Source organism: Anomaloglossus baeobatrachus, chromosome 4, assembly GCF_048569485.1.
Source record: "Anomaloglossus baeobatrachus isolate aAnoBae1 chromosome 4, aAnoBae1.hap1, whole genome shotgun sequence".
NCBI classification, from domain to species: domain Eukaryota; kingdom Metazoa; phylum Chordata; class Amphibia; order Anura; family Aromobatidae; genus Anomaloglossus; species Anomaloglossus baeobatrachus.
Genome location: NC_134356.1, coordinates 468523203 through 468536714, shown reverse-complemented (window position 1 = coordinate 468536714; position 13512 = coordinate 468523203). Strand labels below are relative to the sequence as shown.

At 43.8% G+C, this 13512-nt stretch overlaps 1 protein-coding gene across 2 annotated transcripts in view; it reads left to right on the top strand.

Moving 5' to 3' along the window:
* ENTREP2 (endosomal transmembrane epsin interactor 2) overlaps nucleotides 1-13512 on the top strand; it is a 1488859-nt gene that overhangs the window by 1311238 nt on the left and 164109 nt on the right. For both annotated transcript variants that reach the window (XM_075342723.1, XM_075342722.1), the window contains exon 8: nucleotides 9786-9861. In XM_075342723.1, the coding sequence (XP_075198838.1) occupies nucleotides 9786-9861 (76 nt within the window). The remainder of the gene's footprint in view (nucleotides 1-9785; nucleotides 9862-13512) is intronic.

Here is a 13512-nt window from a genome sequence, read left to right as displayed (position 1 = left end):
CCGTTCACAACATCAACTGAAGTCCAGAACACTCTCAGTGAAGTAGGTGTATCTGTCTCTAAGTCAACAGTAAAGAGAAGACTCCATGAAAGTAAATACAAAGGGTTCACATCTAGATGCAAACCATTCATCAATTCCAAAAATAGACAGGCCAGAGTTAAATTTGCTGAAAAACATCTCATGAAGCCAGCTCAGTTCTGGAAAAGTATTCTATGGACAGATGAGACCAAGATCAACCTGTACCAGAATGATGGGAAGAAAAAAGTTTGGAGAAGAAAGGGAACGGCACATGATCCAAGGCACACCACATCCTCTGTAAAACATGGTGGAGGCAACGTGATGGCATGGGCATGCATGGCTTTCAATGGCACTGGGTCACTTGTGTTTATTGATGACATAACAGCAGACAAGAGTAGCCGGATGAATTCTGAAGTGTACCGAGATATACTTTCAGCCCAGATTCAGCCAAATGCCGCAAAGTTGATCGGACGGCGCTTCATAGTACAGATGGACAATGACCAATGACCCCAAGCATACAGCCAAAGCTACCCAGGAGTTCATGAGTGCAAAAAAGTGGAACATTCTGCAATGGCCAAGTCAATCACCAGATCTTAACCCAATTGAGCATGCATTTCACTTGCTCAAATCCAGACTTAAGACGGAAAGACCCACAAACAAGCAAGACCTGAAGGCTGCGGCTGTAAAGGCCTGGCAAAGCATTAAGAAGGAGGAAACCCAGCGTTTGGTGATGTCCATGGGTTCCAGACTTAAGGCAGTGATTGCCTCCAAAGGATTCGCAACAAAATATTGAAAATAAAAATATTTTGTTTGGGTTTGGTTTATTTGTCCAATTACTTTTGACCTCCTAAAATGTGGAGTGTTTGTAAAGAAATGTGTACAATTCCTACAATTTCTATCAGATATTTTTGTTCAAACCTTCAAATTAAACGTTACAATCTGCACTTGAATTCTGTTGTAGAGGTTTCATTTCAAATCCAATGTGGTGGCATGCAGAGCCCAACTCGCGAAAATTGTGTCACTGTCCAAATATTTCTGGACCTAACTGTATATTCCTCCCCTAGGCCCATCCTGATATAAATGTCCCCATCGTGGTTTATTTGTAAGTTTCCTAGCATATATGTCATCCTCCTGGTATATATGTACCCATTCTGGGCCTCTCTTGGTATATATGTCCTCATCCGGATTTATTTGTCTCCATCTTTGTATATATATCCCATTCTGGGCTCTGTCCCCTTCCTGGTATATACAGTATGTTGTTCTCCTGGTATATATGTACCAATTCTGGGAATCTCCTGTTATAAATGACCCCATCCTGATTTATTTGTCTTCATCCTGATATATATATCCCCTCCTGGGCTCTGTCCCCTTTCTGGTATATAGGTCGTTCTCCTGGTATATATGTCCACTTCCTGACACATTTTCAGCAAAAAAACCCTCCAAAACATTTTACTCACCATCTTGAGCTCCCATGTCGCATGGCAACCTCTTCTCAACCTCTGAAGCATTTCAGCTGGATTGTGCACCCTCCGCGCATCTAGCTGAAGCAAGGCAGTAGCTTGGGTTAGTGGGGGCTGGGGTCAGCAGCCCCCCCACCACCTCGACAATCGTCTTCAGCTCAGCAAGTGATTACCTGACCCAGCCAGCTGCTGCCCGGTTCTTCGCCATCCCCGTCGCTCTGTTACCTACTGCAGACAGTGTGGTGAGGGCGCAGAGCGATGACCTCATCACAGTGCTGCACACAGGGAAGCAGGATGATGTGCCTGCAACCTGCACTGCTCCACTCACCTTGCCTGCAGCACACATGGCTAAGTTGCATGCAATGCCCTGGACAGGGCTTCACCTGCAACTTAGCGATGTGTTGTAGTGACCACAAAGCAACACCGCTAGGCCCCTCTGCTGCATCTCTGACTGTGGCCCTTTGAAGAGTGGGACACCGGTTTAATACAGCTAAGTTATTACCCCATGCCTGCCGGGCTCCCCATCTTCACTGGGCCTGATACACCAGTCATGGTTGTAATGCCCTGATGGCAGCCCTGACCAAAGTGTAATGTCTTAGAAGATATGTGCCGCTATCTGGAGTGTGAAGTTGTTGAACAGAATGAACCATCAAGTAAAGTGTTGTTTGAAAAGAACTGTGGTTTTTTTCTGAGCATGAGCCATCATCTGGTCCTAGCCAGCTGACATCAGTGGCAGTATGCAGCCTACCCGGGTTCATAACCCTCATGACACAAGTCCACATACCCAGCCAGGACCAGTCATTTCATGTAGTGAGTCAATCCCTTGCCCACGTCTACCACCCCGCAGCACTCCACAAAAAAATAGACTAAGCTGTACAGATGGTATGTTTGACTGAAAAGCTGTGAAAACCTGTTACCATTTCTTAACCCATGGCCTTATATGTTAAAGTCACTTTGACATTACATGTTATATAGGTCGAAAAAAGGCAGAGGTACATCAAGTAAAACCTTTCTCCACTAGTTTTTCATTTTCTATTCCTAAATTATTTATAACCCACAACACTATTACTAAGGGTTTGCTTATGTCTGCTTATACAGTACAGACCAAAAGTTTGGACACACCTTCTCATTCAAAGAGTTTTCTTTATTTCCAGGACTCTGAAAATTGTAGATTCACATTGAAGGCATCAAAACTATGAATTAAAACATGTGGAATGAAATACTTAAAAAAGTGTGAAACAACTGAAAATATGTCCTAAATTATAGGTTCTTCAAAGTAGCCACCTTTTGCTTTCATTACTACTTTGCACACGCTTGGCATTCTCTTGATGAGCTTCAAGAGGTAGTCACCGGAAATGGTTTTCCAACAGTCTTGAAGGAGTTCCCAGAGATGCTTAGCACTTGTTGGCCCTTTTGCCTTCACTCTGCTGTCCAGCTCACCCGAAACCATCTCGATTGGGTTCAGGTCTGGTGACTGTGGAGGCCAGGTCATTTGGCGTAGCATCATATCACTCTCCTTCTTTGTCAAATAGCCCTTACACAGCCTGGAAGTGTGTTTGGGGTCATTGACCTGTTGAAAAAAAAAAGATGGTCCAACTAAACGCAAACCGGATGGAATAGCACGCCGCTGCAAGATGCTGTGGTAGGCATGCTGGTTCTGTATGCCTTCAATTTTGAATAAATCCCCAACAGTGTCACCAGCAAAGCACCCACACACCATCACACTTCCTTCTCCATGCTTCACGGTGGGAATCAGCCATGTAGTGTCCATTCGTTCACCTTTTCTACAAAGATACGGTGGTTGGATCCAAAGATCTCAAATTTGGACTCATCAGACCAAAGCACAGATGTCCACTGGTTTAATGTCCATTCCTGGTGTTCTTTAGCCCAAACAAGTCTCTTCTGATTGTTGCCTGTCCTTAGCAGTGGTTTCCTAGTAGCTATTTTAGCATGAAGGCCTGCTGCACAAAGTCTCCTCTTAATAGTTATTCTACAGATGAGAAGGTGTATCCAAACTTTTGGTCTGTACTGTAAATACTTGAAAATTATGAGATTCCCAACTCATAACTTCGTATCTGGAGGTCCCAGTTGGAAGATATCATGGTCATGTTTCCTATCGTGATTTTATCTTTAGATAGATAGAAAATATAACATCTGTATGATCATCCAAATACCCGGTTTTAATTTGGGAGTAATGCGGTGGTCGCACAATTATATAAAAATATGTATGTTCTTCCCTTCCGGATCACAAAGCTGAAAATGTGCCTCCTATATTGAACCTATACAAACCTCAATATTCATCTCTGACCACCCAAAATGTCTGGGACAATCTTTTGATATTCCGCATATCTGACTTCAGAGGTCACACGTGACGCTTTTACATCCTTGCGTATATTGACTAGAGATGAGCGAGCCTCTGAAGGCTCAAGTTCGGTTCATCGATCGGAGACCCCGTTCGAGTTTGTTTCGACGAACCGTTCGACGAACCTCTCGAGCCCCATTGAAAACAATGGGAGGCAAACACAAACACATAAAAACACATTATAAATGTACACATACAGTTAATAAACATTGCCATAACAATTACCGGTGCCCGCGATGCGTCCTGCACTCTGTCTCCTTCCGCTTTTCCTTCCAATAATCGCTGCATCCTCCCGGTAACCAGCACTGATGATAGGACCTCATTGGCTACAGACTGTTCACATGGCTAGACGTCATTGCTAGGTCAATGTCAGTGCATCTCTCCGGTAAGCGGTGCTCATTTGAGCATGTCCTTTTACCGGCGAGATGCTCTGGCACATGATCGTCTTCCCCGTCCATGCATGTCGGCGCTCTTTACAGAGTCAGCCCACATGCAGGGACTAGCTGTCACAGTCAGTAAATAGCGGCATCGGGAATCACGTGATCGGAGCACCGTTGCTATGATAACCCGTCTCTCAGCGGTGACATCACCGCTTACAGCCGGCAGCCTCTGGTCACTCTCACTGAGTGAATAGACTGCACGGGAGAAGCAGCGTCTTCCTCCCATACAGTGCTGTCTGATGTAGCAGAGCTGCATGGGTTGAAGGAGAAAGAAGACAGAAGAGCAGGATCGTGGAGGAAGTTATAAACATGGAGTCTTTAATGTGTCTGTGTATTTATTTCTATTAAAGTATTTTTTCTCTGTGTGGTGTCTTTTTTTTAACCCTTTATTGGAGATTCTTAATGGCCGGGTCAAACTTGCCTGACATTAAGAATCTCTGACTTAATACTAGCTAGTAAAACAAAGCTAGTATTAACTCATTATTACCCAGCAAGCCACCCAGCTGCAGGGCTGGTGGAAGAGTTGGATACAGCGCCAGATTATGGTGCTTCTATGAAAGTGCCATTTTCTAGGTCGGCTACAGACTGCAATTCGCAGCAGTGGGGCCCAGAAAGGTCGCGCTAACCTGTGCTGCGGATTCCAATCCCCAGCTGCCTAGTTGTACCCGGTTGTACACAAAAATGGGGCGAAGCCCACGTGGTTTTTTTTTAATCATTTCATGAAATTCATAAAATAATTAAAAAAAGGGCTTCCCTATATTTTTAGTTCCAAGCCGGATACAAATAGGCAGCTAGGGGTTGGGGGCAGCCCGTACCTGCCTGCTGTACCTGGCTAGCATACAAAAATATGGCGAAGCCCACGTCATTTTTTTGTAGTTTTTTTGGCAAAAAAAATAAAAAATGCTTCCCTGGATTTTCCATTGCCAGTGAAGGTAACACCAAGCAGTGTGGGTTAGCAGCCAGTAGCTGCTTGGATTACCCTTAGCTAGCAAAACAAAAAATGCAGCGGGAGGCCATATATTTTTTTTTAATTATTTATTTAAATAACTAAAAAAAAAAATGGGCTTCCCTGTATTTTGATTGCCTGACATGACAGTACTGTAAAAATAAATCATTAAAAAAAATGACATAGCGCTCCGCGGTATTTTTGATTCTCAGCGCAGATAAAGCAGACAGCTACGGGTTGCCACCCCCATCGTCCTGGCGTTACCTTGGCTGGCAATCAAAATACAGTGAAGCCCATTATTTTTTTTTATTTAAAAAAATTGTTAAAAAAAAATAAATGATGTGGGGTTCCCCCATTTTTGCTAGCCAGCTAGGGTAAAGCAGACGGCTGTAGCCTGAAAACCACAGCTGGCAGCTTTACCGTGGTTGGTGATCCAATGTAGAGGTCACCCCAGGCTCTAGTTTATAATTATTTTATAAATAATAGTAATTACAAAAAAAAAGTACGGTCCCCCCAAATTGGATCACCAGCCAAGGTAAAACGGACAGCTGTGGTCTGGTATTCTCAGGGTGGGAAGGTCAATAGTTAATGGCCCTTCACAGCCTAAAAATAGCAGGCCGCAGGCACCCCAGAAGTGGCGCATCCACTAGATGCGCCAATCCTGGCGCTTAACCCCAGCTCATCCCGTGCCCTGGTGCGGTTGCATACGGGGTAATAAATGGGGTTGATACTAGCTGTAAGGTCACCTGACATCAAGCCCAGCAGTTTATGATGTCATGGCGTCTATCAGATACCCGACATCACAAACTGTCAGTACTAACAAAAAAAATAGACAACAAAAAAAAAAAAAATATTTGAAAAAACACTCCCCAAAACATTCCTTCTTTCACCAATTTATTGTAAGGAAAAAAAAATAAGGGGGTCCCACAATGACTCTGGACTATATATAATATGGATGGACACGCTCAGGGAACGTATCCCCCATTTTCTAGGAGTGCAGACCCTCCATGTGAGGAGTGTGGGTGCAATAAATCTGCACCCACTCTCCCCGGATCCACAGCAGCAGAGTCCATGTTGTAACTGTTGCTACCAAAGCTGCAATGCCCTGCTCATGAGGTAAGGGCATGCCTAATCAGGAGAACTATTCTACATTTATTACACAAATTCTACAAATATTAGTATTTGCTGATATTATTACTATTCCACCTACTCTATATTGGGGATAGGATCTTTGAGATGGAATACTCCTTTAAGTCCAGTTATGCTGCTAAATGAATACTAAACAACAGAGCTCTCTATTTAGACATGTTCTTTTGCGGCGTATGACGGACTCTCGTGTTTGGTATTCGTTCAGCAGGGCAACAGAAATAGCACATACCTCCATTTGGAAATTTAGTATAGCTCTCCTGATCAACTATGTTCCTTACCCCATGAGTAGGGCATTGCAGTAGCTTACGTATGCATGGTTACCACCATTCATAGAGACAGTGGGTTGCTCTTGGTCATAACTGTTGCTACCAAAGCTGCAATGCCCTGCTCATGAGGTAAGGGCATGCCTAATCAGGAGAACTATACTATATTTCCAAAAAAAGGTATTTACGAATATTATTGCTATTACACCTACTATATATTGGGGATAGGATCTTAGAGATGGAATACCCCTTTAAGTCCAGTTATCCTGCTGAATGAATACTAAACAACAGAGCTCGCTATTTAGACATGTTTTCTTGTGGCGTATAATGGACTGTCATGTTTCGTAGTCATTCAGCAGGGCAATTATAAAAATAAATACCTCCATTTGGAAATGTAGTATAGCTCTCCTGATCAACGATGTTCCTTACCTCATGAGCAGGGCATTGCAGTAGCTTACAGATGCATGGTTACTGCCACTCACTGTGACTGAAGACAGGAAGCTGAGCTGACAGCCGCTCTGTGCATGTGGCAGCGTCTATTGTTAAGGAGGGGGATCAACGCTGCACAGGTACTGTGGGACACCGGGGAATACCGGTGGGGTTATAGGGGGTGACCTGGCAGGGCCTGGGGAGGAGTTTTCTGTCGCATGTGTCATGGCACATGCGACAGAAATCAGAGGGGTAGGGTGAATGCGGCTGGCGCGCTGCTGTGCGCGCGGCCATCTTGCATTTCCGGGAGGGGGGCGCTTTGGCAACACTGGGGGACTGGAGGGGACCGGGGAGGAGATTTATCTCCCACCTGAGATATTTGTTCATGCCAGATGGGAGATAAATAATTTTTTACCGGCGCTGTCATTTACTGTAACATGATCATCAGTATACAGTGTATACCGGTGATCACATGAGCGGGGACCGAAAAAACCGGCCTGAATCATGATCTCCAGGGTCTCAGCTACCCCCTGAAACCCCGGAGATTTTGTGACGCTGGGGGGCACTATTCACTTATTTCTGCCTGCTGTTTATAAATGGCAGATCATAATAAGGCTACATTCACACGACCGATCCGTTTTTGTGGTCCGCAAAAAAGGTCCGTTTTTTTTCACGGAAGCATCCGTGTGGCATCCGTTTCCATTCCGTTCTGTATACGGTCCGTTTGTCATCCGTGTGCCTTCCGTTTTTTTGCGTACTGCAAAAAAACTGAAAGAGGGAAAATATATAAATTTACCAAGGATCCAGAGCTACAACCTATATGAGGCGGTCACATGTTCACTCCAGTGCCATTTTCTACTGCTTTTCACAGTGTAGAGCGCTCTGGTGATTTTCCTGTGCTTGTACACTTCATATTAGTCTTTTCTGTCATTATAATGTCAGAAAGACACATAATGTCCCACTCTCCTGCATTTTGTAATTTTGCACCCTTTGGTGCCTTTCATGTGGCACTAAGGGGTGCTTAGCCTTGTATTTAGCCAAAAAAATAAATACATTAAAAAAAAAATGACATGGGGTTCCCCATATTTTTGATAGCCAGCTAGGGTAAAGCAGACGGCTGCAGCCTGCAGACCACAGCTGGCAGCTTCACCTTGGCTGGTAATCCGAAACTGAGGGCACCCCACGCTGTTATTTTAAATTAAATAAATAATTTAAAAAAACACCTGGGGGTCCCCCCAAAATTGGATCACCAGCCAAGGTAAAGTGGACAGCTAGGGTCTGATATTCTCAGACTAGGGAGGTCCATGATTATTGGACTCTCCCCAACCTAAAAATAGCAGACCGCAGCCGCCCCAGAAGTGGCGCATCCGTTAGATACGCCTATCCTGGTGCTTCGCTCCAGCTCATCCCATTACCCTGGTGCGGTGGCAAATGGGGTAATATATGGGGTTAATACCAGATGTGTAATGTCACCTGGCATCAAGCCCTGGGGTTTGTGATGTCAGGTGTCTATCAGATACCCGACATCACCAACCCAGTCAGTAATAAAAGCAAAATAGACGACAAACACATTTTTATTTGAAAAAACACTCCCCAAAACATTCCCTCTTTCACCAATTTATTAGAAAGAAAAGCAAATCCAGGTCTGGTGTACTCCAAGGGAGTCTCATAACGATCCATACCATACTCAATGTCCCACTCAATGAAGAACAGAATGTTCCATATCGGCTGGGAGAGCAATGCAGTGACCTGAGCTAACATCAATAGGTCAGCCCAGGTCACTGCAGGGGATGACAAGTGCTGCTGTCAGGAGGATAGCGAGGTACATTACCTGCGGTGATCGCTGCACTTCTGATAGCAGAGCTGTCACTGAGTTTAATGACCGCCGCCTTCACAACCAAGTATTGCGGGTGCTTGTGACGTCACCGCTAGTGACAGTCTCGGGTCGGCAGCAAGATGAGATGTGACAAGCGGCGGCCATGGAGGACAGTGACAGCGCTGACGTCGGGAGGGCAGGACTTCATCACCGCAGGTAAGGAACTTCACTAACCTCCTGATGGCAGCGCTTGTCATCACAGGGCTGGGGCTGAAGCGGGACACAGACTGCAGCAGCATCCGACGGAATGTCCACATCAAAGGGTCCTAGCTGAACAGGGGCCAGATGTAGTGTTAGCTTTCTATTTCTTCCCCAGTTATAAATAATCCCACATGCTCTATGTGGGGATTAATATGTTACCTCTCTAGAGGCCATGTCTTTATGGATTTTATAATTTCTCTATGACATTGATGGCATTGCATCGGTTTCTTAACACAAAATATCATGCTAGTGGATAAATAAAACCTATTACAACATAAAAGTAATTCAATCGTTCAAAGGTTTTTATTAGGGATGATCGAATACCTCAAATATTCGGCTTCGCGAATATTTTCCGAATAGGTCGCTGGTATTCAACTGTTCGTGAATATTCGATGTGCAATGTAAGTATATGGGAAACCCAAATAATAACTGTTTGGAACTATTCAGGCTTCCCATAGACTTACATTGCGCTTCGAATATTCGCATAGCGGCAACCTATTCATCGAATATTCGCGAAGCCAAATAATTGAGGTATTCGATCATCCCTAGTTTTTATCTCTAAAATGTAACTGTATTCATACAAATGTCTAATATCCAGTAAATACAAATGGCTGACATTGTTATGTCCTGTGTTGCTTCAGGGAACCAGTATAGACCAGCAGGTGACAGAATCCAGTGCTGGGGACCGGAACACTACAGCTGGTTTCAGCACACAAGGTTGGTAAAATATCCTTCGTGTTAACATTTTCGTCTTGAACTGATTTACTAAATATTGCTCTTCATGCAGTAACTAATCTTTTTTCCTACATTGCATTTATACATATATATATATATATATTTATTTACATTCAAGAATACTGTAATTGTTACTTTTTGGCAGAAACCTAAATTACTTTCTGTACATAAGTCACTAAATAAGTCACTAAATATACAACTTCTGTACCCCAAACATTACTGTTGACATTACAGTGTTTGGGGAAATGTCGATTAATCTTAAGATATGTATGGTGAGGATTTTATGATGTCTTAATGCATCCAACATGTTTTATTAACAACTCTGCCCACTTCATCCATGTTTTTCTTACAAATATATAGCTGATCTATTGCTTTTTAGTTTATTTGCACATACTTTTGGAAAGTGATTTTAATTCTTAAAAACTACAGTTATTATCAAAATTTAAAATATAATGCTTTAATACTAATATTCAAATAGTAACTATATACCTACTATTTGAGAGCAGTGTGGTTTTAATGGAATACTACGCATGATGCCTTGTATAAAAAGCAATTAAAAATAATAAAACCCCTTCTAAATAGTTCAGTACACCTCAAAGAGTGCAAGGTTTGCCCTAGATGGTATCCACTATTGTGTACAAACTAAGGACTGAGTAGCTTGACCCAAGTTTCCATTTCCCATTAATGGAAGTAGCTAAGGGTTTAACTATGAGCTAGTACAGGATTTCCAGTGAAGCAACTGGGTAATATCCTATAAAAAAAAACAACAACTGTAGACTAAAGGTAGCATCCAGGAGTGGCTAATAAACATGACTGTATTGGCAGAAATTCAATTCACTTGATATGCTCAAATTCAGCTACGAGCTTTGTTGATTTTATTCAATGCATATGTACATGTTGGTAAAATCTCTCCAGACCCCAGAGGATAACATCATGGTAATAATAAATTTAAAAAAATTATAGTAACTTCACCGCTCACCTGTCCTGACACCACAACTGCTCACTCATCCTTCCGTGGCTTGCTTCCTCCCTCCAAATTTAATCTTCTTCACTCTTTTGCATCAATCATTCAGCCTAGGCCTCACACAATATCATGCAATACATCATACTGTGATGTCAGTCCTAGTCATCACCGGAGGCGTCAAAGAATGAGGACGTGTCACAACCTCACCGCCAGGAGATCCAGGGAAGGCGGCGAGTGTCCGAGAGAAGAGTGGACCCACTGGACCACAGGGGGGAACCCGGACTTACCCTTTAGCAGATTGAGAGGCTTGACTAAGCGCCCACCGCAAGGCGAGACGCCAGATGCCACTCACAGGGCAAGAGACCGGGACTGTGGCAGCTGAGTGGGCCAGGGTGACAGCCGGACTGGGAAAGCAGAACACAGAGCAGGAACCTGAACAGGAATGAGCAAGGTCAGCACCATCAGACATCAGGCACGAGACACCAGGAGTAGGACGTCAGACATGGGTCTACCGGCATAGGTCATGGACATTGGGTCAAGCTCCAAACATCGGGCAGAAGTCATCAAACACCGGACATCGGGTAAGGCTCCAGACATCGAGCAGAGGTCACCAGACACCGGACATCGGGTACAGCAAGCACGGACCACAACAGAGCAGTGCAGGAACGGGCATGGACCACAGCAGAGTGATGTCGGCACAGCAGGTACATCCAGACTTCAGGTTATATAAAACATGACTTTATTCACAGGACACGGCAGGACTTTGGATACTTCACGTGGCAGAATAACAAGAAACACAGCAGGGCTTTGGATACATCACACGGCAGGATATCAAGGTACATCACATGGCAGGAACACAAATACAGGACACAGGACCAGGCTGGAGTCCAGGGGGAATGCCAGTAACCAGATACGCCGGTCCCTGAATATGCAGATACCTGAGCATGCTGGGACAATGGTTAACCAGACTGCAAACAAGATACCAGCTTCAGACAGGTGACCAGACTCAGGGAGTTAACTGGACTCAGGAACAGAAGACCCCAGCCCTTCAGGAATACAGGAAACAGGACCAGGCTGGAGTCCAGGGGGATTGCCAGCATACTGGACTGAGGAACAGACGACCCCAGCACTTCAGGAGGAACACATACAAAAACACAAACAAAATGCTCTACCCCTCCTATCAGGGGGAGGAGACTTAAATAGCTGGTGCCTCCAAGCAATAGGCTAGGGACCCCTTAGCAAGGTGCGCACATCTTCCTATAAAAGATGAGGAAGTGTGCACGCGCAGCCCCTAGGCTGGAGAGCAGGAAACCCCACACAACATGTGCAGAGCCTGCAGCCTAGGTGGGATCAGAGCCGACCATAACGTGGGCATCCATCGGCAAACTCAGCTGGGGACTGCGCTTATACGCGGCGGCAGAGAAGAGGGAAGCAGATACACTGCACAAGGTACAGAGGGACGCCAGCATCCCTAGTATGCCGGCATGACAGCATGCAAGAGAAGACTGGAGCTGGAGATAGGTATGGAGCCAATAGCATACCGGATGGGGAGCTGAAGTGTCAGGATAGTTAAGAAGTGAAACGACAATTATTTTTCACATGTGTTAACCATTTCCCAGCCCCCTCAAAAAATCAAGCAAAATAGAGGCAAGCAAGCTGCCATTTTGCTTGATTTGAGCAACTTGAATTATGAAAAAAATGGTGTTTCAGCAATGCAACTTTTTTGTCAAATTTGAAATAAATTCAATTTGCTTTGACTAATTTTATTAATTTCTGATGACTACTACAACTTAGGTCATATCCTACAGGAGACCAATGCTTGTTAAAATAAACCATCAGAATTGGTTGACATCATTGCCACAGCCAACAAGGGTGCACACAAGCTTCTATTATATTCTCTCACTTGGTGCAGGGAGTGGTATGTAATGCTTTCCAAGTATCCTTCACTTATTGGAGAATAAGATTCTATAGGAATCTAGACCCATTTAACAAACAAACTAATTTTATATCAAGGGATCAGTTGAAGGAACCTATTATGTGTTGTAGGGTCTATTATAAATGGGTATATGTCAGCAGGTCCCAATCTTTAATTAATTTGCTTAATTGGCATACAAAGTTCCATTTAACAGTATTACTTGACACCTGCAGAAATATCCAGGCTGTCTAAGATCTGCCATACCACTAAACAGCGTGACTAAACACTAGGAACACATTTCTTTAAAGAATCCATGTGCTTATTAGTTATACAGTGACAGTTAAGCTTAATCCCAAGCATTAGCTTTCCTGCTAGTCGCTGCTTGCTTGGGTGAGAGCAATATACGGAGACATATGGTTCTCTTCCGGGTTAATGGGATTCTGTAGTATAGGAGTCCCATTAGGTTTGCCCTTATTTGCTGCTTGTCCTGATGACAAATTTCCTTTGCAACAAAAAAGCTGTTCATATTAGGTGGAATACTGTCAGTGAGAAGCTTGGTAAAAATATTTTACTTGGTCTTTGTTTTCTATCTTACTGTGCGATACTGCAGGATGCCACATGAAATGGATTTGTCATTTAGGCACTTTAGTTTTTTATTTAGCATGTAGGTATTTGAAATATTCTTAATACATCTACACTATTTTATTATCCCCTTTAATCACCCTTAGAATAGTGACTTTAAAATAAGTTTAGC